We start from the raw sequence: 26,461 nt of genomic DNA, 5'->3' as shown, positions 1-26,461 counted from the left end.
AGCTGAACTCCCACAATTTCATTCCCGCAGTCAGTATGAACCAGGGTTTACGCCACTACACACGATGAGATTATCAGACAAATGATCGCCTGTTTTTTTTTTTTTTTCATGTTGGTCTCCAAATCGAAAATGAAGACGTTACTAAAGTATGAAAATTCTCATACGACAGAATAAAAATTTGGAAGTGATGACATGTATTTGTATTATATTTTCGTACGATCTGGTATCTTATGCGAAAAAAATGTGTTTGTCCCTTCTGAAAACTTCAGACGAAAGCTGTGATCGGATTATCGTACGATCGCGACGAAAGCTGTATTTTTGTGTACGATTTTCTGATCTTGTGTATGGGCCATAAGGATCACACAACACCAGAGTACACAAGCCTTGTCCTGCATAGAATTCTCTCTGCTCACAATGTCCTACATCATGACACAGAAGAGTGGTGGGGGGGGGGCGCCCCGCCTGTCTTTATGTAAGGAGCAGAGGCGGTGTAACGATCTCAGTTACAAAAGCAGAGCTTATCTAACCACACAGGCCCCGCCCCCTCAGCCCAATGTATAAGGCAGCAGTGACAGCTGCCCCGCCCACTGCACCGAGTCACTAACAGGAAAGGAGCCCATCGGGTGTCATCTCTGCAGGTCAGATCTTATACATTACACTCGTCTATAGTTTTCAGGGGGGGGCTTGTTTATGTGTAATGATGACAGCAGCCTGGGATTTCCATTTGAGCCTGGAGCATTTAACACAAGGATCCTCTTTGCAACTTTTTATATTGTTGTTCTTTGTCATATTTATATTATAGTGTTGTTCTTTGCCATATTTATATTATATTGTTGTTCTTTGCCATATTTATATTATATTGTTTTTCTTTGCCATATTTATATTATATTGTTGCTCTTTGCCATATTTATATTATATTGTTGTTCTTTGTCATATTTATATTATATTGTTGTTCTTTGCCATATTTATATTATATTGTTGTTCTTTGTCATATTTATATTATATTGTTGTTCTTTGCCATATTTATATTATATTGTTTTTCTTTGCCATATTTATATTATATTGTTGCTCTTTGCCATATTTATATTATATTGTTGTCCTTTGCCATATTTATATTATATTGTTGCTCTTTGCCATATTTATATTATATTGTTGTTCTTTTCCATATTTATATTATATTGTTGTTCTTTGCCATATTTATATTATATTGTTGCTCTTTGCCATATTATATTATATTGTTGCTCTTTGCCATATTTATATTATATTGTTGTCCTTTGCCATATTTATATTATATTGTTGTTCTTTTCCATATTTATATTATATTGTTGTTCTTTTCCATATTTATATTATATTGTTGTTCTTTGCCATATTTATATTATATTGTTGCTCTTTGCCATATTTACATTATATTGTTGTTCTTTGCCATATTCGCACAAAGTTATAACCTATTTAAAGCGGGGGTTCACCCTTAAGAGGGCACTTTTTAGCCTTAGATTCCTGCTCGTTTTCTCTAGGGGAATCGGCTATTTGTTTTAAAATATGTGCAGTACTTACCCGTTTACGAGATGCATCCTCTCCGTCGCTTCCGGGTATGGGCTGTGGGAATGGGCGTTCCTTCTTGATTGACAGTCTTCCAAGAGGCTTCCGACGGTCGCATCCATCGCGTCACGATTTTCCGAAAGAAGCCGAACGTCGGTGCGCAGGCGCAGTATAGAGCCGCACCGATGTTCGGCTTCTTTCGGCTACGAGTGACGTGATGGATGCGACCGTCGGAAGCCTCTCGGAAGACTGTCAATCAAGAAGGAACGCCCGCTCCCGAAGACCCATACCCGGAAGCGACGGAAGAAGATGCATCTCGAAAACGGGTAAGTACTGCTCATATTTTAATACAAATAGCCGATTCTTTTTTCCTTTCCTTTCTTTTTTTTTTTTATTAATGTTGGTTAACATACACCTCTGCGTTTTTTGAATGGGTCGGGGACTTTTTTTCCCTGCAAAAAGCAGCATTTTGCATGTAATAGAATTCAATGGACACGCATCTAAAAGCAAGAACCGCGATTTTGCGTTTTTTTTTAACCTGTTTATAGCTGGTTGATAAAGGGAATGTAAAAAAAGAAAAACACAGCAAGCACCGCAAAAACGCTCAAAAGCAACATGCATAGGTGTGAATCCAGCCTTAGCCAATGTGTCCATGCACACTATGGCTTTTTCAGGAGTTTACAGGCAGAAAAGCCCCCACCAAAAGCATGTTTTTGAGAGGCGCTTTCGAGCAAAAAAGATGCCTAAGTGCCCAAAAACACGTGAAAGAGCATGAAAAAGCTCAAAGAAGCACAAAAAATAGGAAAAATTCCCTGAGAGGAGGGTTTGTGAGAAGAAACACTTATGCTCAAAGGAGCTCAAAGAAGCTCGATAAAAACATGCAAAAGAGCCCAAAAACACAAGATTCTTCAAGCTAAAATAAAAGATCAAATGCCTGTAAAAGCACCTTTTTTTTTTTTAGCTGGAGTGTGCATGAGCCTTTGCTGCTTACACTGTATTAAAGGATATCTAACCCCAAGAAGATGAATGTAAAGTAACGCAGGCTTCAGATGTGGTGTCTGCATTCGTTTTCATTTTTCGGTCTGTGTTTTTTTTTCTTCAAGTACAGAAAAATAGCCTGTTGATCCTACCGGAAATACTGTGTTCTTGTAACTTCCTATGAGATGAACTGAAATCTCTGACAATGTAACTAGCTTTCCTAGCTATATTATGTGGACTTCAGAACACCTCCTCCATATGAGATGAGGAGAGAGGGAGGGGTTTGTAGTCCAGATCAAGAGAGCAGCCTACGGTGACAATGCAGCTCCTCCATAGATACGGGAGGGGAAGTGAGTGTTGTCACTCTAAGGCAGGAAGTGTGTTACTGGCAGGATCAACAGGTGAAAATAATGGAAAAAAGACTAAAAAGGTAAAACTAAACAGCCACCACCTCTTAGGACGGATAAGCTGCAATATATTACATTTTTGCTCTTCAGCTTAGATATACTTTAAGAACTGTCTGTACAGTAAATGATTAAACATTGCATTGCATATAAAGTGACCCTGTCCCTAGGTGACTCCAGGTCACTTGCCTGAAAGATCAACTTGTAAAATCAGGCTGCATACTTGCCAACCTCTGTATTAAAATGATGCCCACTCTTGGCTACTGAAGGTATTACAGACTTCCAGATGCATAGATTACCTTCTCCCCTTCCACACACTGTGGTTCCACCTGCCAGCTCATATCTCACTACAGGACATTCAAAGAGACAGAAAATACCAAAGTGTATGGCAGGGGTAACCAGTATTCAACCAACAAAAAAGTATCTGATTAAAAAAAAGAAAAGTTTCAGGGCCATGTATGACCTCTTTGTGGGTGATGTGATGATTCCCATGTCTGATGAAGAGGCCCTACATAGCCTCAAAATTCTACACCTGTACTTGTGTTGTGGTGACTTTAATAAATGTTTGGATTATTGGTTATGGATCCATGAAGTGCCAACGACAAAAAGGAAAATTTATATGAAATACTTACCGTAATTTTCCTTTCCTGATGGACTCCATGGCAGCCTACGTGTGGGTTAATCCCGCCTCTCATACCTCATAGGACCCTACTCCCATAAAGCTTTGCTTCCTGGCCATAGACAGTGTTCCGTAATATAGCCTACTCCAGCAAAAGGGAGGGAACTCCTGCTGCCATGGAGTCCATCAGGAAAGGAAAATTACGGTAAGTATTTCATATAAATTTTCCTTTTTCCTGACAGACTCCATGGCAGCCTACGTGTGGGAAATGACTAGCCAAACACACCCGGGTGGGCAATTGCTGGTTAAAGAAACAAAATTTTAATTGACATTGTCAACAGATAATATATTCAAACCAAAATTAACCGACGACAAGGAGGCCGGTTCTACGCAATAGTGCGTCATAAATGTATTTAAAGACGACCAAGAGGCCGCTTTGCAAATAACTTCAGGGGAAACATGTCGGGCAGCCGCCCATGATGTAGAGACGCTCCTCGTGGAATGAGCGGTTACCGCTTCAGGAAGAGCCAACCCTTTAGCCTTGTAAGCCCTTTGGATAGCTTGGACGATCCATGTGGCGATGGTTCTGGAGGAAGCACGCATGCCTTTGTTTTTTCCATGGAATGACACAAACAAATGATCAGATTTACGGAAGGACGCTGTGGCTTCCAGATATTGTTTAAGGATTTTGCCGACATCCAGAGGATGAACCATAGAACCCTCAGAAGAATGAAATGTGGGAAGTACAATTTCCTGGTTTTCATGAAAGACTGACGTGACTTTAGGCTTGGAACCCAGCATTGGAATCAACACTACACGGTCCGGAAAAAAGGTGAGGAACGGTTCTTTGGAGCCTAGAGAGCCAATTTCGGAGACCCTTTTGGCAGATGTTATAGCCACAAGGAAGACAATCTTGAGGGAAAGATCTTTGATAGATTGATTAGTTGAATCTTGATCTCCTGAAAAAAAGTCCAAGACTAATGGAAGATCCCACTTAGAAAATCTTGGTTTTCTTAAAGGTCTTAACCTCATGGCTCCCTTGAAGAATTGACGGACAAGGGAATGTCTGGCCCACGAAATACCTGTGAAAGCAGAGATTGCTGATACTTGGACCCTCAAGGAGCTGACTGATAAGGGTAGGTCAAGCCCAGTTTGGAGGAAGCCCAAAATGTCCTGTACTCTGGGGACTTTGGCTGAACTGTTCATGGAGGAGGTGTAATCCGAGAACTTGGACCATATCCTCTGATAGACTTTATTGGTGCTCACTTTCCTGGCATTTAGTAATGTAGAGATTGCTTGGCTTGGGCAACCTAGCGCTTCCAATCTTTCCCTCTCAAAAACCAGGCCATCAGGTGCAGGTGTGATGGACAAGGGTGAGGGGTCGAACCCTGGAGCAAGAGATCTGGTCTGGATGGGAGCAGAACTGGATCCCGGAAGCTCAACTGAAACAACAGTGGAAACCATGGTCTGTTGGGCCAGTAAGGAATTATTGCGACCACCTCGACTTTCTCCCATCTGAGTCTCGACAGGAACCGGAGAATAACTGGAGTTGGGGGAAAGGCATAGGCTTTGTGGAACATCCACTGATCTGTTAGAGCATCCACCCCGAGCGCTTGGGGACAGCGATTTCTTGTGTAAAATTTCTCCAGTTTGTAGTTGCACGGGGATGCAAATAGGTCTACTTCCGGTGTGAATCCTAGTGACAGGATCCAGATGAAAACCTCGCTGTGGAGAGACCACTCGTTGTTGTCGAGTGTCGTCCTCGATAGGAAATCTGCTTGAATATTCTGAGTTCCGGGGAGATAAACTGCTGTTAGATCTGTCAGATGTGTCTGAGCCCATGACATAATCGGCTCCACCTCCCTCAGAAGGGACAAACTGCGAGTGCCTCCTTGTCTTTTTATGTAAGACACGGCTGTCGTATTGTCCATCCTCAGAAGGACTGACGACCCCTTTACCAGATGGGTGAAGGCTTGAAGGGCACAGAAGGCTGCACGGAGTTCCAGGATATTGGATACTACCTTTCGAGATGGGAAATCCCACTTCCCTTGAGCTACTTCTTTCAGGCAAAAGGCACCCCAGCCGCTGTTGCTGGCGTCGGATGTAACTGTGATCCAGGAGACAGGGGCTATTGAGAGACAATTGAGGAGATTTTTCCGCAGAAGCCACCAGAGGAGGCTGTCCCTCATTGACTGAGTTATCCGGATTAATTGGTCCTGGGGCCTCGGATCCCATTGTTGGAGAAAACCCCTCTGGAAAGGACGCATTCGCCATTGTGCCCATCTGACCATGGGCGTCGTGGATACCATGGTGCCTATAATTTTGAGACAAAGTGAAGCTTTGAGAAAAGGGGACTCCAACGCAAGACGAACTCTTTCCCGGATGACTGGGATTTTTTCTAAGGGTAGAGAAATTGTACTCTGGATCGTATCGAACTGGGCACCGAGGAAGACTAGGGACTGTGTGGGTTCTAGATGACTCTTTTCCCTGTTCAAAAGCCAGCCGAACTCGGTCAAAGTAAGGATAACTTGAGCCCGATGTATCAATATCTGTTCCCTGTTCTGTGAAAGTAACAGCAGGTCGTCTAGATAGTGGTATAGACGGATGCCTTTCATTCTGATTAAGGCCACGACAGCCAGTAAGAGCTTTGAAAACACTCGCGGCGATGTTGTAAGCCCGAATGGGAGACACGTGAACTGAAGGTGAACACTGCCTACTGCGAACCGAAGGTATTTCTGAAATTCTGCCGCTATGGGCACGTGGAAGTAGGCATCTTTCAAGTCGATTGACACAAGCCAGTCGCCCGGTAGAATGGTCTGACGAATTGTGAGAAGTGACTCCATCTTGAATTTTTCCTTTTTTATAAAGGTGTTCAGATGCGTCAGGTCTATCACTGGCCTCCAAGAGCCGGACTTCTTCAAAACCATGAACAGAGGTGAGTACATTCCCTGAAATCTTTCTGCCGCTGGAACTTGTATAGCGGCGCCCTGAGACAAGAGAGTGTCTGTGTATGTTAGAAGGATATTTCTCTTTTCTTCTGAGTGAGGCAGAGTTGTGGGGACAAACTGAAGTATAGGAGGGTTGACAAAGGTCCAGGAGTGACCTAAGGATACTGTCTTGATTGTCCAAAAGTCTTTTATCAAGGCTGCCCAAACGTGCCGGAATTGCAGAAGCCGAGCTCCAACCTGCTCCGTCTGAGCGATCCCAATATCAAAAGGACTTAGGGGTGTCACGGTTACCCGGAGTTGCCCCTTTTGTGGGTTTTTGACCCGAAGGTTGGTTCCTTCTCCAATTTTTCCTGAACTCTCTACCCGGCTTGTACCGACGAGCCTCTCTAGCACGATCTTGGTCTTGCCTGGGAAAAAATTTCCTTTGGTTGAAGGGACGACGGTCTTGGGGAAGGAAACCTGACTTACCCCCTGTGGCACGGGAGATAGCGCTGTCAAGTTTGTTCCCGAACAGGGAAGACCCTTGAAAGGGAATACGGCACCATGCCTGTTTAGAGGCTGGGTCGGCTACCCAAGGACGGAGCCATAGGGCGCGTTTAGCTGTAACAGATGAGAGCATGACCCGTGCCACTAAGCGGATAATGTCAAGGGAAGCTTCTCCCATAAAGGCAGCCGCCATTCTTATTTCGTGAACTGGTAGGTCTCTGACCAGGAGACCAGACACATTTGAAAGAGTAGAATCCACCTCATCTGTCCAGGTCTCCATTGCTTTGGAGAGGGCCGCAAGGGCCAGAGCTGGCTTACAAGCCATACCTGCTGTAATATATATGCGCTTAAGGTCAGTATCAATCTTCCTATCCAAAGCATCTTTAAAAGAAACTGTGTCTTCTAAAGGAAGAGTAACATGCTTGACCAGTCTCATTAAAGCGGCATCCACCAAAGGGGCCGACTCTAGGTGTTTCACTTCTTCGCGTTTAAATGGATACATTTTTGACACTTTGGAGATCAAGGAATTCTTTCTTTCAGTGGAGGTCCACTCATCAGTGATCATTTCACTAAGTTCACCCAAAAGGGGAAAGCTAGGACGCTCTTTTTTGAGGTGTTTAAAATATTTTTTCTGTTTATTAGGAGCTTCCACCGGATCTTCCCATTTTAGAGCGGTTTTAACTGCCTTCACCAGATTTGGGACTAGAGAAAAGTCAAATCCAGTGGAATTGACGACACTCTCTTCCTCACTAAAGGAGGATAAACTTGAGGAGCGATTACGCTGAGATGGACCCGGAACTTCAGAGTCATCTTGTACAAGGACTGGAGCTGGAACTACAGGCGAAAGGATGTCACCACTGGGATCAGGTTTATTCAGAGATTCCAGGACCACTTTCCTGACTAGAGCTTCTACTTGTTGGTCTCCACCTTCTCTTTCTCTTGTAGCCCGAGAAAAACAGGAATCACAGAGGGATTTGTCTTCTGGGACTTGAGCCCTGCACCCCCAGCAAGACCTTCTTCCAGAGCTGCTGGAATGACGGTGGGAATGACGCTCAGAGGTGGATCTATATTTTTCCCCATGATGTCTGGAAGGTGACCTGCTCTTTGGGCGTTTAGAACTTGCTCTAGAATGATGTCGATGTAATCTAGTGACGTCAATATCTTCATGGACTGAAGGCTGACGATCAGACCTAGAAGGGCTGATGGTAACAGAAAAAAAAGGGAAATCAGAAATAAATACAGTATTAATGACCCAAACAGACAGGCAGAGGAAATTAAAAATTTCCATCCTACCTGCGGTGCAAGGGTTGGCCACCGGGGGGCGGTGAGACATCCATAGTGAAAAAAGTTTTACACTGCAAACAATCAGAAGTTTAGATGATAAGAATAGGGCATAGGCAAGTACAATAGCAGTAACATGATGCAGTAGAAGGTACCAAGTGCCACAGGGCACCCTACCTTGTCCAACAGAAACCGTGCCTGGAAGTCAGAAAACGATCCTAGGAGCACCCCCAGGATCAGCTGTCACTGACAGTCTTTTAAAACCTGCCGCCCTAATGACGTCACCGCGCCCGCCGCGTCCACCGCGCAACTGCGCTGTGACTGGCGTGACCCTTGCTACCGTGTGCGCATGCGCGAACGGCGATCAGACGCTACTGCGCACGCGCGAGCCGGAGACTCGCGTGCGCGCGCAGGCTCTCACACACAGGAATTGAGTGGAGGAAGAAGTGGAACGCAGCATGCGTTCCAGCGGCCATTTGACCAACAGGTAAGGCTGTGCGGCGCAACGAACAACAAACATAAACAGCTGCCATGTGAGATTTTAAAACATAAAAGTTTATACTTCACCAGCGATCCGGTCCAGTCTGGAACAGGGAGCATGTATTCACCGCCTGGGAAACTTCATATAGGGGAAAAGGGCCTCCTTGCTAATAGCCAGGATAAACGACCAAAGTTGCTTGCCAGCCAATGGCTGGATAGTAAGCTCTACCAGGCATCAGTTTGTACTGTTCACTTCACCCTGCTAATAGCTGGGACATGTTGGACACTAGTACATATCATCTCCCAAAATAAAAACCGCCAGGACTGAACCTTTTAGATTGAAAATAAAATAGGTCCTAAGAGGAGGACAAAAAAGGAACACTGTCTATGGCCAGGAAGCAAAGCTTTATGGGAGTAGGGTCCTATGAGGTATGAGAGGCGGGATTAACCCACACGTAGGCTGCCATGGAGTCTGTCAGGAAATGTTCTTATCTACCCTCTATACTGGCTGATAAACTTTAAAGCAGTAGTAAACCGCTGGGTGCCTTTTTTTTTTTTTTCAATGATCTGCAAGGTAAAGCCATTATGTAAAACGTACCTGAAAATGAAGCCTTCCAGCGATGTGCAGTCATACCTGGAGGCCGCTTCCATCTTCACCCGTCTTCCTTCCGAGTCCGCGGACTCCGGCTGTGCAAGTGGCCAGAGCCGCGATGACGTCACTGTGCATGCTCGGGGAGCTGCTGTTTTACGGCACAGGATTCTGAAGGAATGTCCTGGGTTGCCGTTCTTCAGAACGCTTGTGCCTATGACGTTATCAGCTGTATATACAGTTGAACCTCGGATTACGAGCATAATCCGTTCCAGGAGTATGCTCGTAATCCAAAGTACTCGCATATCAAAGCGAGTTTTCCCATTGAAGTCAATGGAAACGAAAATAATTTGTTCCGCATTGACTTCAATGGAATGCAATACTGAATGTGGCCAGATGTGGGGGGGCGACAGAGAGCGCCAAAAATGACCGAAAAGGCCTGAGGACACTTTGGCTCGTTTCCTGTGCCCCCGTATCTCAGGCCAAATGAGGTACTGCAGGCCAGTGTTCGGCTTTTCTTGACTCCTGCGCCCCCATACCTCAGGCCAAATGAGGTACTGCAGGCAATTTTTTTGGCTCTGCTCGGCTTCTATGCCCCTGTACCTCAGGCCAAATGAGGCACTGCAGGCCTATTTAGTTTGAATTGTGTTCCTCTTGCGAGTCAACACTCGCAAACCGAGTCAGAATTAAAAACGCTCTCAAACCAAGTTACTCTTAAACCAAGGTTCCACTGTATAGTAAATATCTCCTAAATGGCGCACGTTTAGGAGATATTTACAGTACCTACAGGTAAGCCTTATTATCGGATTACCTGTAGGCAGTGGCGTAGCGTGGGTTGTCAGCGCCTGGGGCGAGGCAAGTAATTTGTGCCCCCCGACCCATGGACATACCTATTTTCAGCTAGCTCCAGTCTGGTCATACGATCCACTGTGTGAGACAGTGGTGGCTGTAGGGAAGAGGAGAGTGTGCTTGATAATGACTGGTAATGCCTGGAGTGGTGACATCATGCATATGTCACATCTGTTGTTGGCGCTCCCTCCTCTCCACACTCGTGACAGCGCCCCTCTAAATTTTGCACCCGGGGCAGTGCCCCCCCCTGCACCCCTCACGCTACGCCACTGCCTTTCGGCACAAGTCAAAGATTGAAGTGTACAACCACTTTAATAAATGTTTGCATTATTGGTTATGATTCCATGGAGTGCCAGTGACAAATGTTCTTATTTACTCTCTATACTGGCTGAACTTTCTTCATCCTAAAATAAATGATCTACACCTGAAACAAAGAATTTTCCAAGTCAAATTAAACATGTACTCTTACCAAATTATAGAACTACATACAAAGGCTCCCATTGTTGTAATATAACTTTTATTTTCATTATCTAGATAACATAATAATGTCATTTGTGTTGAGTATATATTTTTTTATTTTATATATCATCATATATAATTTTTTTTCTTTCAGCCAAAAATGTTTAAGACGATGAAGCAAGTTTTATTTTCCTCTGGAATTGAGAACCCAAAGTGGAAAGCTTTGGACACTCAGGTACAGTCACACAGGCCCGTCGCTACAGGACAGGCAAAGCAAACAATTGCTTGGGGCCCCCGAGCTGGCTTGGGGCCCCCAACTTCCCCTTTCAGGCTGTAGCGTGGCCGAGCTCCTCTTCTTTCCTCGCTCCTCTTCTTTCCTCGCTCCTCTTCTTTCCTCCTGTATATTTCATGCTATGCTGGGGCACTAGTGATTCATCTTGCCCCACCATCACCCCTTCCATCCACCCCGGCTGTTGGTTTTCTGCTTGCTGTGGTTCTGCGCTGTGCGTGCATGGGGGGGGCCGGGGCCTCCATGTCCATTTTGCTTGGGGCCCCCTAATTCCTTCAAACAGCGCCGGAAGTCACATGTATTGTAGTATGTTTCTAGTTGCTCACATTTTAATAATTTAATGGCACCTATCCACCAACACATAATAATGTACTAATTATATATTTCTCCTTTTCTAAGAACCAAGCGGTAACCTGTAAAGTGAGGTGTAGTCATAGGCGTGCGCACAGAGTGTGCCAGGTGTGCCTGGGCACACCCTAATCACCCTGTGTGGTTCAGATTCCCCCCTGTTTAGCCCTTGGTATTTCACCATGCCGCCCTAAGATTGTAAAAAAAATTAAAACATTTAAAAAAATGACACTGTCACATGCACACACAGGCATATGTGTTTGAGTTTTGGGGTGCACACCCTAATGCAGTAGGCTGTGCACACCTATGGGTGTAGTAGAGACACAGGTGACAATAAACAACCTGTCAGGACCTGTAGACCAAGCCCTTATCCTTGGTTGGAGTTGGGCTTTAAAACAGTAATAAACCTTCAGTGTTTTTTAGCATAACACCTTAAATTCAATAAAATAAACATTTCACAATAATCTATTTGTTAAAAATCATACTCCAGCACCTACAGTTTCACAACTTTCAGTGCAGCTGCTTTCTCAGTGTTGCTTCCCTGAACTTCGAGTCTTCACAGGAAAGAGTTAAAGAATAACAAAAGGTAAAACTTATTTTTTTTCAATTTGGTTAAAGTGGAGAGGGATTAGAACAGCTGTCAGTTTTTATTACTGTCCCTGTTATGCCCCGTACACGCGATCGGATTTCCCATCGGAATAAACTGGGTGACGGGTTTTTCCAACGGAATTCTGCTCAAGGGGGCAGATCCACAAAACGAGTACGCTGGCGTATCTACTGATACGCCGGCGTACTTTCAAATTTCCCGCGTCGCATCTTGTTTTGAATCCTCAAAACAAGATACGACGGCATCTGGGATAGATCCGACAGGCGTACGTCTTCGTACGTCTTCGGATCTAAGATGCAATTCTTCGGCGTCCGCTGGGTGGCGTTCACGTAGTTTTTCTGCGTTGAGTATGCAAATTAGCTATTTTCGACGATCCACGAACGAACGAGCGGCCGTCGCATTTTTTTTACATCGTCTCTAGTCGGCTTTTTTCGGCGTATAGTTAAACCTGCTATTTGGTGGCATACGCAATGTTAAGTATGGCCGTCGTTCCCGCGTATAATTAAAAAAAAAAAATTTGTTTGCGTAAGTCGTCAGTGAATCGGGATGGACGTAATTTACGTCCACGTCAAAACAATGACGTCCTTGCGACGTCATTTAGCGCAATGCACGGCGGAGCATGCGCAGTTCATTCGGTGCGGGAACGCGCTTCATTTAAATGAAACACGCCCCCTACTCGCCGATTTGAATTACGCACCGTTACACCGCGAGAGATAGACTACGCCGCCGTAACTTACAACGAAAAATCTTTATGGATTCGAACCAAACTGCAGTAAGGTACGGCGCGTATCGTATCTCAGATACGGTGCGCCGGGCAGATCTTTGTGGATCTGCCCCAAGCTGTCTTGCATACACATGGACACACCAAATTCCGATCGTCGAAAACGCTGTGCCGTACAACACTACGACGAGCCTAGAATAATGCTTCCAAGCATGCGTCAAATTGTTTCCGAGCATGCATGTTTTTTTCTGTGTCGGAATTCCATACAGACAAACGGAATTTCCGTCGAAAAAAAAAAGAGAACATGTCAGAACAATCTCTTTCTAATGCTTCAAACACATGATCGGTATTTCCAATGGAAAAAGTCAGACGGAATTTTTTCATCGGATATTCCGACCGTGTGTATGCCTCATCTGACTTTTCCGTCGGAAATTCTGTTCGTCTGTATGGAAAAAAACACGCATTCTCAGAAACAATTTGACACATGCTCGGAAGCATTGATCTTCATTTTTCTAGGCTTTTCGTAGTGTTGTACGTCACCACGTTTTTGACAGTCGGAATTTGGTGTGTCCTTGTGTATGCAAGACAGCTTGAACGGAATTTTTTCCGACGGAAAGTCCGATCGTGTGTACAGGGCATTAGTCCGTTGGAATTTCAGGCGGAAAAAGTCCAATGGGGCATACACATGGTCGGAATATCCGATGAAAACATTCCGTCTGACTTTTTCCATTGGAAATTCTGACCGTGTGTACACGGCATTAGGGAGATTCACTCTCTCTATTTAACCTGTTTACCATTATAATTGAAAGTGAAAATTAAAGAAAATCCCACATTTTGGGTTTTCCTCAGAAAAGTAATAGATGGGAAATCTTCCAATAGGGACACCAAGGATTTCCTTTAATTTGCAGGGATTTCCTCTTACTTCCTGTTTTGGATATAAGGCAGGATGTTAAAGCGGAGGTTCACCCATGGAGAACACATTTTCCCCCTAGCTGGATGCTCGTTTTGTCTAGGGGAATTGGCTATTTGTTTTAAAATATGATCCGTACTTACCCGTTTACGAGATGCATCCTCTCCGTCGCTTCCGGGTATGGGCTGCGGAAATGGGCGTTCCTTCTTGATTGACAGTCTTCCGAGAGGCTTCCGACGGTCGCATCCATCGTGTCACGATTTTCCGAAAGAAGCCGAATGTCGGTGCGCAGGCGCAGTATAGAGCCGCACCGACGTTCGGCTTCTTTCGGCTACTAGTGACGCGATGGATGCGACCGTCGGAAGCCTCTCGGAAGACTGTCAATCAAGAAGGAACGCCCGCTCCCGAAGACCCATACCCGGAAGCGACGGAGAAGATGCATCTCGAAAACGGGTAAGTACGGATCATATTTTAAAACAAATAGCCGATTCCCCTAGACAAAACGAGCAGGAAGCTAAGGGAAAAAGAGAAAAAAAAAACACAAATGGGTGAACTCCCGCTTTAAAGTAATTCTCCTCAATGGTACAAAGATGGCAAAAATAAACCTTACAGGGGTTACAACCCTCCCTTACTTTATCCAGCATGAAAAAAAAGTTGTGCCTATAGTTCTACTTCAACAGGTGGACAGTACAGTCTGCAGCCAATATGTTAGTTCGGGAATGGAGGGAAGAGGGGGAGGAGCAGGGGTGTGCATTGCTATCCTAGGTTATGTGTGTTTCTATTGATGCACACAGTGTAGTGAGACATAACTCCTGAATGCAAGGGTGACTCCATAGGATGCTGCAAGAGAAAGGAGCCACCCTGAAACAGGAAACCTAGGGCAGCATTCATGGCACCAACTTAATCCATTTTATTGCTTGAACTAGATGGGCTTGTGTCTTTTTTCAACAAGACTACCTATGTAACTACGTAATTTGAGCCATAGGCTATGATTAATATAAATTATTCTTACGATTTGCAAAATATGCAAATTTCTCAAAAGAATAGAAAACTAGTGTATATAATAAAACAGCAAATATGAAAAATGTAATATGAAAATGGTGATATGAAGGTTGCGCTTCGTCTATACTGTGTATAGGCAGCAGATCGTCAGTAGATTGTAATGTATCACACAGCAACGCTCACAATTCTTTAGTGAAGTGGCCAAATCTTGGTGATAGAACTCCAGCAATGCAGGCCGTGGTGGCACTTCTGATTCACCCGGACTTGTTTCTTAGAATTGGGAGTTGCCAGTTCAACAGGTTGCTCTGCGAGTGATGCTTTCGATTAATCACAGTACATTTACTAACCAATGTTTGGAATCACAGGCAAGGAAGCATAGGTGTGCACAGCCTTTGGTATTAAGGTGTGCACCCCAAAGCTCAAACACACTCTACCGATCATCACTCACGATGTTCATTCAGAAACGGAAGGGGCCGGTAAATGGTATATTTACTGGCCCCTTCCCCTACTGATCCTAAAACATCCACAGCAACAACTGGTGGGAGAGGGGGGAAGCCGGCAGTGCTGTGGAGGGAAGGAGGGGGAGCCAGGTCAGTAGGGGGAATCTGTTCTGCACAGGGTGACTAGGGTGTGCCTGGGCACACCTGGCACACCCTGTGTGCACGCCTAAGCAAGGAAGGGTGCCTGGGAAGGCCTTGCTTTTCTAAAACAAAAATGGAAAGGTCCCCCAGTGTTTTTTTTTTGCTTTTATTTCCCCAGTATGCTAATCTGAGCCTCCACTTCTAAATTATTACAATAGTGCAGCCTTACCTACCTATGAGGGATTTTTTATATTGTATTCATTTTATACTTGAAATTGTAAGGCCATTGGCTCCTGCTGCTGTCCATAAAATCATGGGAGGAGGGAGCAGGGGGCGTGGCTGAGCCGAGCTGTGTGTGTGTGTCACCATAGCACACAGCTTGCTATGGGGGCACACTCTGGGAAGGAGGAATGGACAGCGGCACAGAAGGAGCCCAGAAGAGGAGGTTCAGGGCTGCTCTGTGCAACACCATTGCACAGAGCAGGTAAGTAAAACGTCCTTTTTATTTAAATAAAATAAAAAAAAAGGAGGTTTACAACTGCTTTAAATGTATTATTTTCGATTTTTCGATCACAGAAACTGGATTGCAATTGTAAATGAGCACATTAGAAACAATACAATTTTCCTTGTTCTTGGGCTGTGTTGAGCTTGTGTAAAAAGGTCCTCGGGGCCTCATTATTTGTCAGTTTTACTATGCTCACATGTCAGTTGTCAGGTGAGCCTCTGTAGGTGTCTTACAGCCTGACAGGAGAGTTTGTTATTGCAGCACACACTTCTGCCTCAGAGATAAAACTTCACTGTGCACTATAAGGACTTGTATACCGCCCCCAATAGCACCTCTTTAAGCTGCTAAAGCAGCAGACTGGGGTGTACACAAGGCATGGCCTGTAATGCACGTGGTTGTGGCACAGGTTTTAAGGGGTTAAAACAGGTGTCGCAAAGGCAGCATTTCAGCTCCTCATTGCCTGTCAAATGTCCTCTGAAGAGCGATCCACCTGTGTTAACGAGTCCTAATATAAAGTTTTGATATTCGGATTCCTACAATGGTTGTTCCTCAATGGTGTTCTTTTAAATCTGCATTTTATTTATTTTTTCATTTGTTTTATTAGACATTTTTTGACAAATTGTGCTAAGTCAATCTCTCTTTTTTGTCTTGCAGTCTTCGGATTATGAATTGCGACAATATGAAGCTGCAAAGTGGGTGAGCACCGAGATGTCATCGGTGAAAGAATGGGACAGCGCTGTTAGTACAGGCTTCATGCGTCTCTTCGGCTTTATTCAGGGGAACAATGAAAAAAGTAACTAATCCATATATTATTAATGCACTAATTAGGAAGAGCAAATCATCGCTGATTGAATATGCTGAGTTAATTACTTAAGGACGTTCCACAGTATACATGTGTCCTGGATGCTTATATGAGTTCATTGATTCCCCCCTTGCTGAGTGCAATCCAACACCCCTCCCCAACCATATCTACGTTGTCAGCCTGACAGTTCCAGTTCTGGTCTGTAAACGAAAGCAGATTAAGTATTCTGTGAACTGATAATGTGGCAAAAAAATGTTTAGTGAAAAAAAAAAAAAAACTTTTTTTGTTTGTACTTTTTTTTGTTTGTTTGATAATTAACTCAAATTCAAATCTTCCTTTCTTTTCCTCTCTGCTATTTCGTTTTTTCTTTCTTTATCTTTTCTTCTTTTTAATATTTCAAAGCATTTCTATTATTTATTCTGTAAAGAGATATGTACCCATTACATAATTTAAGTGCTGCAAGTCAGGTCAGTGTATACAATTTCAATCTTGTAGCTGCAGGAATATTATTTTAAATCTATCCATTTCCAGAGAGAGAAAACATTTTTTTTTTGAGCTTTAAATGAATTGAAAATAAAAAATAATCTGAGAAAAGTATTTTTTTTTTTGTAAAAAAAAATAAAAATTGCTTTACGGTAACATGAGTAATGTGGTTGTAAACTAACGTGTATACACATCTAGGTTTTGTGTCTATATATTTATGGAAAATGAAAAATGAATGGAGAAGAATTCATTTATTTATTGTAAAAAAGAAGAAGACTGCATATCTTTCTGAATTCTTCCTAGAGTTCATTGCATCACATTATCTGGCAACATCATCTGTCCTGTGTTGTCTGCAGTTGTGGTGTTTCAGATAGTACACCTCATTCACATTTGGCTGCCAATGTATTTATCGAAAATTCTGACGTTTACTTTTTCTTGGGAAAAGGGGGTAGCAGCTATGACTAAGCACTAGTTTCAGAATGGCAGATTTACTATTTACATATTTTAGAGAATCAAATTCATACCAGCAGGGCCGCCATCAGGAATTATGGGGCCCCTTAAACAGCTTCAGGCATGGGCCCCCTGGAGCAGAGAACCGGTGGGGGGCTGCCGCCTCAAATTGAGAAGCGGGGGGGATGCCCCGCTAACTGAGAAGCAGGGGGGGTATGTGCCACAAATTGGGGGGTTGAGTTGCCCTGGGGACCTCTCTGGGCCCCTTACAAAAAAAGGAATAAAAGAAATAGAGGGGTAGCCATCCAGGGCCCTGGGCCCTTTAATAAAAAAAAAAAAAAATATATATATATATATATATATATATATATATATATATATATATATATATATATATATATATATAAACCCCCCCCCCCCCCCAGAATTATGAGTTTGAAAAAAATAAACTTTTTTCAAATTCATAATTCTGTAAAAAAAATAAAAATATCATGATGGCCCCAGGGCTCTTCCATACTGCTGGTATGAATTAAATTCTCTAAAAGATGTCAATAGTAAATCTGCCGGTCGATTACATGTTTTATTTTTTTTGCTTTTTTTACTAACCTTTGTTTTTCTCCCTGCTGAGCTCTTCAATCTTGTGAAGCCCACTAGGGCTGTGTTCCAGGATAAGGCGCTGCTGGCAATCCAGCATGCACCTCCCGATCTCGCGCATGCGCCTTACATAAAGGGCGTTGCCATCACAACGGGTGGCGTCGGAGGAAGTGGCACTTGGACCCGCCTTGCATGGCGTAATTTCCTGTTTGGAAATAACGCAATGTAATCATGCAGCGATGCCCACTGACTCTTGGGAATGATGACGCACATCTCCCAGGAGCAGAGGCGCAGCAGGAAATGACATACATCTAGTGGCGGTGCGTCCATAGTGGGCGCAGGAGCGCCGCCCCTCTCTCTTTTGCACCCGTCACTGAAGTCAACAATACATAGATTAAGGCATTGATGGCATGGCACAGTGGCGACAATTGATGGGCACAGTGGCGACAATAGATTGGCACAGTGGCTGCGTTTGATGACATGACATAGTGGCGATAATTGATGGGCACAGCGGCGACAAATGATGGGCACTGTGGCGACAATTGATGGCATGGCACAGTGGCGACAATTGATGGGCACAGTGGTGACAATTGATGGGCACAGTGGCTGCATTTGTTGGCATGGCACAGTGGCGACAATTGATGGGCACAGTGGCGACAAGTGATGGGCATAGTGGCTGCATTTGATGGCATGGCACAGTGGCGACAATTGATGGGCACAGTGGCTGCGTTTGATGAGCACAGTGGCGGCAATTGATGGGCACAGTAGCTGCGTTTTATGGGCACAGTAAGGCTGCAATTTATGTTTTTTTTTTTTTCGTTTGTTTGCACCCCCCAAAAATTTTAAGCACCAGTCGCCACTGCGTACATCGTCGTGGCCCCGAAGGAGGACCAAAACACCATACACCCTAACAGAGAGGTAGCGAAAAAAAAAATAGCCAAATGTTGTGCAACTTGCGGGACTGTAGCCATTGATGCAAAGTTTAAACTATGGGTGGAACTCCACTTTAACATTGGAAATATTTGAAGTGTTTAGATCACTTGAAGTGAAAGATGTATATCATGTTTTAAGATATATTTTATATAGAACTGTAAAACTTACAGCTGTTTATTTTACGCAGAAATGAGTGTTGCCATGACTGCCCCAGTGACCACATATGTACAGCCAGGAGAAGGGCCAGCATGTGAATCCACAATTACCGTTTCATTTTATATCCCTGCCGAGCAACAGAGTGATCCACCCAAACCTTCTGAAAGTAATGTATTTATTACAGAAAGGCCAGAGATTACCGTCTATGTCAGGTAAATTTACTTGTTTCTTTTTTTATAACTTTATGTAGAAAATATATATATACGTTACATCATTTATATAATAGCAGTAGTAGTTGTTAGTCACTGATTAACCACTTCAGCTTCGGAAGGCTTTACCCTCTTCCTGACCAGGCCATTTTTTCTGCGAGATGGCACTGCGTTGATTTAACTGACAATTGCGTAGTCATGCGACGCTGTATCCAAATATAATTAAATGTTGTTTTTTTCCCGTTTAACAAATTCTAAAATGAGAAAATTCGTAAATTCGTAAAATCCTAAAATAAGAATGAAAATTCAAAAGAACGAAAATCCGAAAATAAGAACAAAACACTGAAAATTCAAAAATCCAAAATAATAGCTAACTAGCTAATAAAAAGAACTGTTGCTAACTATTAAATTATAGGTATTGGAATTTCCTGGCTGTTAGTGAACGTAACAAATAACATATTGATCCTGAAGTTACGAGTTCTCAAAATATTATTATTATTTATTATTATTATTATTATTATTATTATTAATTTGTTATGTTCCATTCATTTAGATGCGGCATTCGTTATTTTGGATAATTTGTTAATTTCAGATAAACTCGTATTCGTTACGTTCATAAACAGACACATTTAAAAGAAAATTACAATACCTATAATTTAATAGTTAGTTATTATTAGTTAGTTATTATTTTGTATTTTCAGATTTTCAAATCTCCAAATTTATGAATTTTCGAATTTACAAATACCGCATCTAAACGAATGGAACATAACAAATTCAATTTTTTCTTAGGAATCTATCCGAAATAATGAATTTTGATCCTAAAAAATGACCCGAAAAACAAAAAAAACAAAAGAAAAACAAATGGAACGAAAACAAACACATTTTTCGATATAGCACGTCTACTTTGCCAGAAGAGGGGAAAAGCTACATTTCTGTGCAATATCGTAGCCAGGCACCGCATCATCACGACAATAAAGTCTGGATCTGCCAGGTGCCTGGACTGACACCCGTCTCAGCCTCTCTACGAGCCACTGAGAGGCTGAGATGGCTGCTCCCTGACCCCCCCCACAGCTCAGCGTTCCAGTGAGCGCGGAGGAGCAGAACAGGAGAGATGCTGACTGACAGGCAACAACTCTCCTCCCAGGGAGCCGAGAAAACCGAGCCATTTACAATGTTCGATCGCACGGTTCTCAGTGTAGAGGCGCCGGGGGACAGATGCAGCATCAGACCGATGCTGCATCCACCTAGGAAAGTATGATAATGGGGAAAACAAATTCCCATACTTCTCTTTTAAGTGTAGCAAACACGCTTTGATAATGCCACTCATGTGGAGTATGATAAATCCTCTCTTTTTATCCTTATCTCTGAAATGAACAAAAGATCATAAAAAGCATAAAAGCTCCATTGATATGTCTCAAAAAACCAAAGGCCATAAACAAATGATTTGCCTCATAGTGTAGTATTAATTAAAAGGACATACAATGAACAGGTAAAACTGCATAAAAACAATATGACGTTCTGGCTCTGAAATCCTAACCAGAACGTCACAGGGCCACAGTGGAGGTCCGTGTGGCAGTGTTGTATGTGAGTCTAGTGGCATTATATATTGTTTTTATGTAGTTTTACCTGTTCATTGTATGTCCTTTTAATTAATACCACACTAAGAGGCAAATCATTTGTTTCTTGCTTTGGAGGATTGGACATATTGCTTTTTTTTGGCTTACCATCTTTTTCAGAAATGTACCTGTTATTTTCTCAACAAGCTTTTGAAGCTATAACTATGATACATATGTTTTATACAATTTACCCTGCTCTCATATACAAAGCTAGACAACTATATATATACAGTGGGTATAGAGGAAAAGAATCACCACCTTTAAAGACACACAGTTTTTGTTTTATCCAGCTGTACTTACTAGTGCAACTTATAACATCCAAGGGAAAGATTTAACACCAACATGTCAGAAAAAATAAAATAAAAATCAAAAACAGAATCACTGAGTTGGAAAAAGGATCACCCCCATTATGTCAGTATTTTGCTGGACCGTCTTTTGCTTTGATTACAGCCTTTAGTCTGTTGGGATATGTCTCTACTAACTTTGCACATCTAGACTTTGCAATATTTGTCCACTCGTCTTTGCAGGACTGCTCAAGTTCAGTTAAATTTGATGGTGACTGTTTGTGGACTGCAGTCTTCGTGTCATTCCACAGATTTTCAATGGGGTTTAAGTCTGGGCTCTGACTAAGCCATGGCAAGGACATTCATATTTTACTCCTTCAACCACTGTGTGGTGATTTTTGCTGTGTGCTTTGGGTCATTGTCATGTTGGAAGGTAAATCTTATTCCTATTGACAACTTTCTGGCAGAGAGCAGCAGATTTTACTCAAGAATTTGATAGTATTTTGCCCCATCCATTCTTTGCAGTCCCTGCTGCAGAGAAAAATTCCCATAACAGGATATTACCCCTCTCCGTGCTTTACTGTAGGAATGGTGTTATTTGTATGGTGAGCTGTATTGGATTTCCGCCAGACATATTGCTTAGTGTTGAGGCCATATAATACAATTTTAGTCTCATCTGACCATAACACCTTTTTCCATGTGGCCTCAGAATGTTCAAGGTGCGTTTAAGGTGGTCAGATGAGACTTATATTGAACTATTTGGCCTTAACACTAAACAATATGTCTCACCATCCACATAACACCATTCCTATTGCAAAGTCAGCAAGAATTTACGCCGGCGTATCTATAGATATGCTGCGTAAATTCAAAGCTGCGTATCTTCTTTCTGTATTCAGAAAGCAAGATACGCCGAAATTAGGCTAAGATCCGACTGGCGTAAGTCCCTTACGCCGTCGTATCTTAGGGTGCATATTTACGCTGGCCGCTAGGTGGCACTTCCGTCGTTTTCCGCGTAGAATATGCAAATGACCTAGATACGCCGATTCACAAACGTAGGTGCGCCCGGCGGAATTTTTTACGTCGTTTGCGTAAGGCTTTTCCGGCGTAACGTTGCTCCTGCTTCTATGAGGCGTATGCAATGTTAAGTATGGACGTCGTTCCCCTCGTTGAATTTTGAATTTTTTACGTCGTTTGCGTAAGTCGTTCGCGAATAGGGATGGACGTAATTTACGTTCACGTTGAAAGCAATGACGATTTGCGGCGGAATTTCGAGCATGCGCACTGGGATTCTTTCACGAACGGCGCATGTGCCGTTCGTAAAAAACGTAAAATACGCGGGGGTCAACAATAATTTAAATAAAACACGCCCACATCATCCCCATTTGAATTAGGCGGGCTTACGGCGGCCCACATACGTTACGCCGCCGTAACTTAGGGCGCAAGTTCTTTATGAATACAGGAACTTGCGCCCTAATTTACGGCGGCGTAACGTATCAGAGATACGTTACGCCCGCACAATGTTACGCAGGGCTACCTGAATCTAGCCCTAGATGTGCAAAGTTAATAGAGACATATCCCAACAGACTAAAGGCTGCAATTAAAGCAAAAGGGGGGGGGGGGGTCAACAAAATACTGGCACAGGGGGATGATCCTTTTCCCAAATCAGTGATTCTGTTTTTGAATTTGTTTTATTTTTTTCTAAAATGTTGGTGTTCTATCTTTCACTTGGATGTTAAGGCTGCACTGGTAAATACAGCTGGATAGAACAAAAACTGTCTGTCTTCAGTCAGGCTGCACAGAAACAAAATGTGATTATTTTAAAGGGGGTAATTCTTTTCTATACCTACTGTGTATATACAGTAAAACCTTGGTTTGAGAGTAACTTGGTTTGAGAGCGTTTTACAAGACAATCAAAATGTTTTAATAAATTTTGTTTTGATATACAAGAGATGTCTTGATATAAGAGTAATGTCATGTCACAACTGAGTATAAAAGAGAAGAGAGGAGCCTCTAAGTGTAGCAATATGGTAACATTTAATGAAGGTACAACATTTAGCAACTTATTGCTACACTTAGAGGTCTCTCTTCTTCTCTTTTATACCCTATAAAAAAACATGCTTTGATATAAAAGTGCTTTGGATTACAAGCATGTTTCCGGAACAAATTATGCTCGCAAACCAAGGTTTTACTGTATATATCTATATAGATATATAAATCTATATATCTATATATACTGTATATGGCTTATTTTCCCCAAAAGCGATGCATGAATTCAAATACGATCCCCCAAAACTAGAGAGAGAGAGAGAGAGTGTATGTAAAGAGACCGCAGAGATGACACACCACTTGGAAAAAAAAAGCCCCTCAACCTTGGGAATGATTTATAAAAAGAGTGGGATAGTTGGATGTTTGAAGCAAATGATACTGTCATGGTTTGGCAGGATAAGTGTGGTCAAAATGATGATCCTACCAAAAGCCCTGTACATATTTCAAAGTTTGCCGATAAATAATCCCAGGGCATTCTTTAAAATATTGAGATCGGTAGTACAGAAATGTGTGTGGAATAATAAAAGCAATCGCATCGCCTTTCGGACATTAACTAGATCTAAAGTGAAGGGAGGGGTATTCCTCCCGGACCTCGAAAAATATCATGAAGCAGCAATTTTGCGAAGGGTTATGGACTGGGCCCACGCCCCTCGGCAGAAAAAATGGGCAGAGTTGGAGGGAAAAATCTGTAACTCTGAGTTAGGACAGATTATTTGGATTCCAAGGCAATTCAGAGGCCCCTTGGAGGAAGCGGCTCCGATTACGCTAGAAGCCTTAAGAACGTGGGACAAGCTAATTAAAAATACACAAGGACAATATAATAGCCCCCTAATGCCCTTAACAAGAAATAACTATTTCCCACCGGGGAAAGATAATAAATTATATCTAAAATGGACTACATCAGGGGTGTCAAACTGGCGGCTGTTCCGAAACTACAAGTCCCATCATGCCTCTGCCTGTGAGAGTCATGCTTGTAACTGTTAGCCTTGCAATGCCTCATGGGACTTGTAGTTTTGCAACAGCTGGAGGGCCGCCAGTTTGACACCCCTGGACTACATCATCCTACCTGAGATGAAGGGATGTTATGAGGGGAAATGCCCTATGTTCATTAATCGAATTGCGTGAAAGATATGGGTCCACTCCTTGGGAAGTCTGGAGATATAAACAACTGCAACATTTTGTAGACACCCTCCCAAAACCTCTTCGGGGGGTTGGTAGGTTGAATGTATGGGAAAAATTAGTTGATGAAATGGGGATAGATAGGCATGGAATCTCTACCATTTATAAGTTGTTGATAAGACATCTAGAGCGAGGAGCCGTGTGCCCAACGGAGAGCTGGGAACTAGAACTGAACCAGCCACTGCCAGAAACCATGAGAAGTAAAGTTTTAGACTATGTCCACTCTACATCTGTGGACACACGGATAAAATAAATTAACTTCAAATTATTAATTAAGTGGTATTATGTTCCAGCAAAATTAAACAAGATAAATCCCCAGGTGCCACCTCTATGTTGGAGGGAGTGTGGGGAGGTGGGAACCCATGCCCACATCTGGTGGCAGTGCCCGAAGATTCAGTTATATTGGGTGCAAATATTAGAGTTAATTAAGGAGATCAGTGGAACTGAGATTGGCTTGGACCCTTTGCAATGTCTGTTCCATGCCATGGCTATCCCCAGGAAGAAATAAAAAAAGGGCAATTATCCCAATTCTATTAAACGCAGCAAAGATACTGATTCCGAAAAGGTGGAGGGACAAGCAAGCCCCTTCGATACAAGAATGGTTAAGGGAGGTAGAAAGGATAAGAATTATGGAGGAGGTAACGCACCAACATAAGGAATTAAACAGTGGAGATACTGTATTGGAACCTGGGGGGCTGGGCGAAGTTTAGACAGTCTATGGTTTATGTAGGCTATATGAGTAGGGAAGACAGTATCTAGGCAATGTTGGTTTGTTTGATCTGAGATAGGAGTGGGGGGCTCTCTCCTCTTCCCCCCCCCCCTGCAGGAGGGTGTGTTGGTTTTTTTTTTCTTCTCTCCCCCTTCTCCTCCCCTTAAAGATAGAAATTTATAGTAGTCACATGAATTAATTAAAGGATAAGTGATGGGATAAATATGCACGTTGCACTTTAAATAATATAGTATGGGTGGGTAGGGGGGTCCCCCCCTCTTACCCTCCCTCCCCTTTTTTTTCTCACTCTAAATTAAAATTTGAGAAGTCACAGGAATTTAAGGATGAGAAGTACACAATGCAATTTAAATATAGTATGGGTGAGTAGCGGGGTTTCCCTCTTCTACCCCCCCTTTTTTCCCCCCTCTTTCGAGAGAGGCATATAGGTAATGGGATAAGAGTGTTACTCTTGTCCCCTCATAACAATAGAAAATGGACGGCATGGTCACTAAAGGATAAGAAATAGGAATTGGGCACTTAGCACCCAAATAGGTGGTTGGGGGTGGGGGGTTGGTGAGAGGGGAAGGGAAGGGGGAAGGAAATCCCTCCCCCCCTTTTTTTTTCCTTCGCCCGCCTCCTTGGGGGGGGGGGTGGGAAGGGCAGAGCAGAGGCGGAAGAGAGAGAAAGATCAGGAGGATGCAGGATTGACCCATATTGTTGTTTTATATGTAGTTGTTATTTATGTGTATGAAATGTTGAATTCATTTTAAATGTGAACTTTTTTTTGTAAGCTTATTGGCAATGAAATGTAAATTACATCTGTGTTTTAAAAAAATTGAATAAAAACAAATTGAAATAAAAAATGAAGCAAATGATACTAGCCCATCATTATATTTCTTTAAAGGTCCTTTGGAGGGTTTACTAGTGCAGCAAAAAACCAGGAGCAGATCCTACAGCTTTCCGAATGCTTGAAACGGGATGGAAAAGCTTTTGACGAGAATGTCTACTACACTGCTGGCTACGACAGCCCATTTAAACTCCTAAATAGACACAATGAGGTTTGGTTGCTGGCAAAACAGTAAAAACCTATACAAAGACCTTCATGCATTAATAATATACATCTGAAGTGATCCCATAAACTTGTCTAAAAAAAGCATCAAATATAAATTTTCCAGGGCATGTATTCAAATTGTACATGCATCATATCACATTTTCCAAAGCCTGTACAGAGAAGAAGACAGGGCTGCTATTGCTGACCTCCTGAACATGCCAATTTCCTGGTGGTCATGCTTTGCAGATAAGGAGTGCTGACTTCACTCCATATTTTTAATCTGCCTGCATGTACTACGCAGATAAGTCAGCAATAGCCGGGCGACTAACTCTTAGAAGTAGGGCATCAATGCCG

General features: G+C 42.9%; 1 protein-coding gene across 1 annotated transcript; it reads left to right on the top strand.

Moving 5' to 3' along the window:
* Positions 1 to 533: 533 nt before the first annotated feature.
* HEBP2 (heme binding protein 2) lies at positions 534 to 26,220 on the top strand. The gene is made up of 5 exons (XM_040350521.1): positions 534 to 638; positions 10,787 to 10,867; positions 16,250 to 16,388; positions 19,045 to 19,225; positions 25,961 to 26,220. The coding sequence occupies exons 2-5, from the start codon at positions 10,793 to 10,795 to the stop codon at positions 26,136 to 26,138; spliced, it is 573 nt and encodes a 190-aa protein (XP_040206455.1). The 5' UTR covers positions 534 to 638; positions 10,787 to 10,792; the 3' UTR covers positions 26,139 to 26,220.
* Positions 26,221 to 26,461: the final 241 nt, after the last annotated feature.

This window comes from Rana temporaria, chromosome 4, assembly GCF_905171775.1.
Source record: "Rana temporaria chromosome 4, aRanTem1.1, whole genome shotgun sequence".
Classification (NCBI taxonomy): domain Eukaryota; kingdom Metazoa; phylum Chordata; class Amphibia; order Anura; family Ranidae; genus Rana; species Rana temporaria.
The sequence above is the reverse complement of the archived record's forward strand: the minus strand, read 5'-3'. Positions and strand labels throughout refer to the sequence as shown.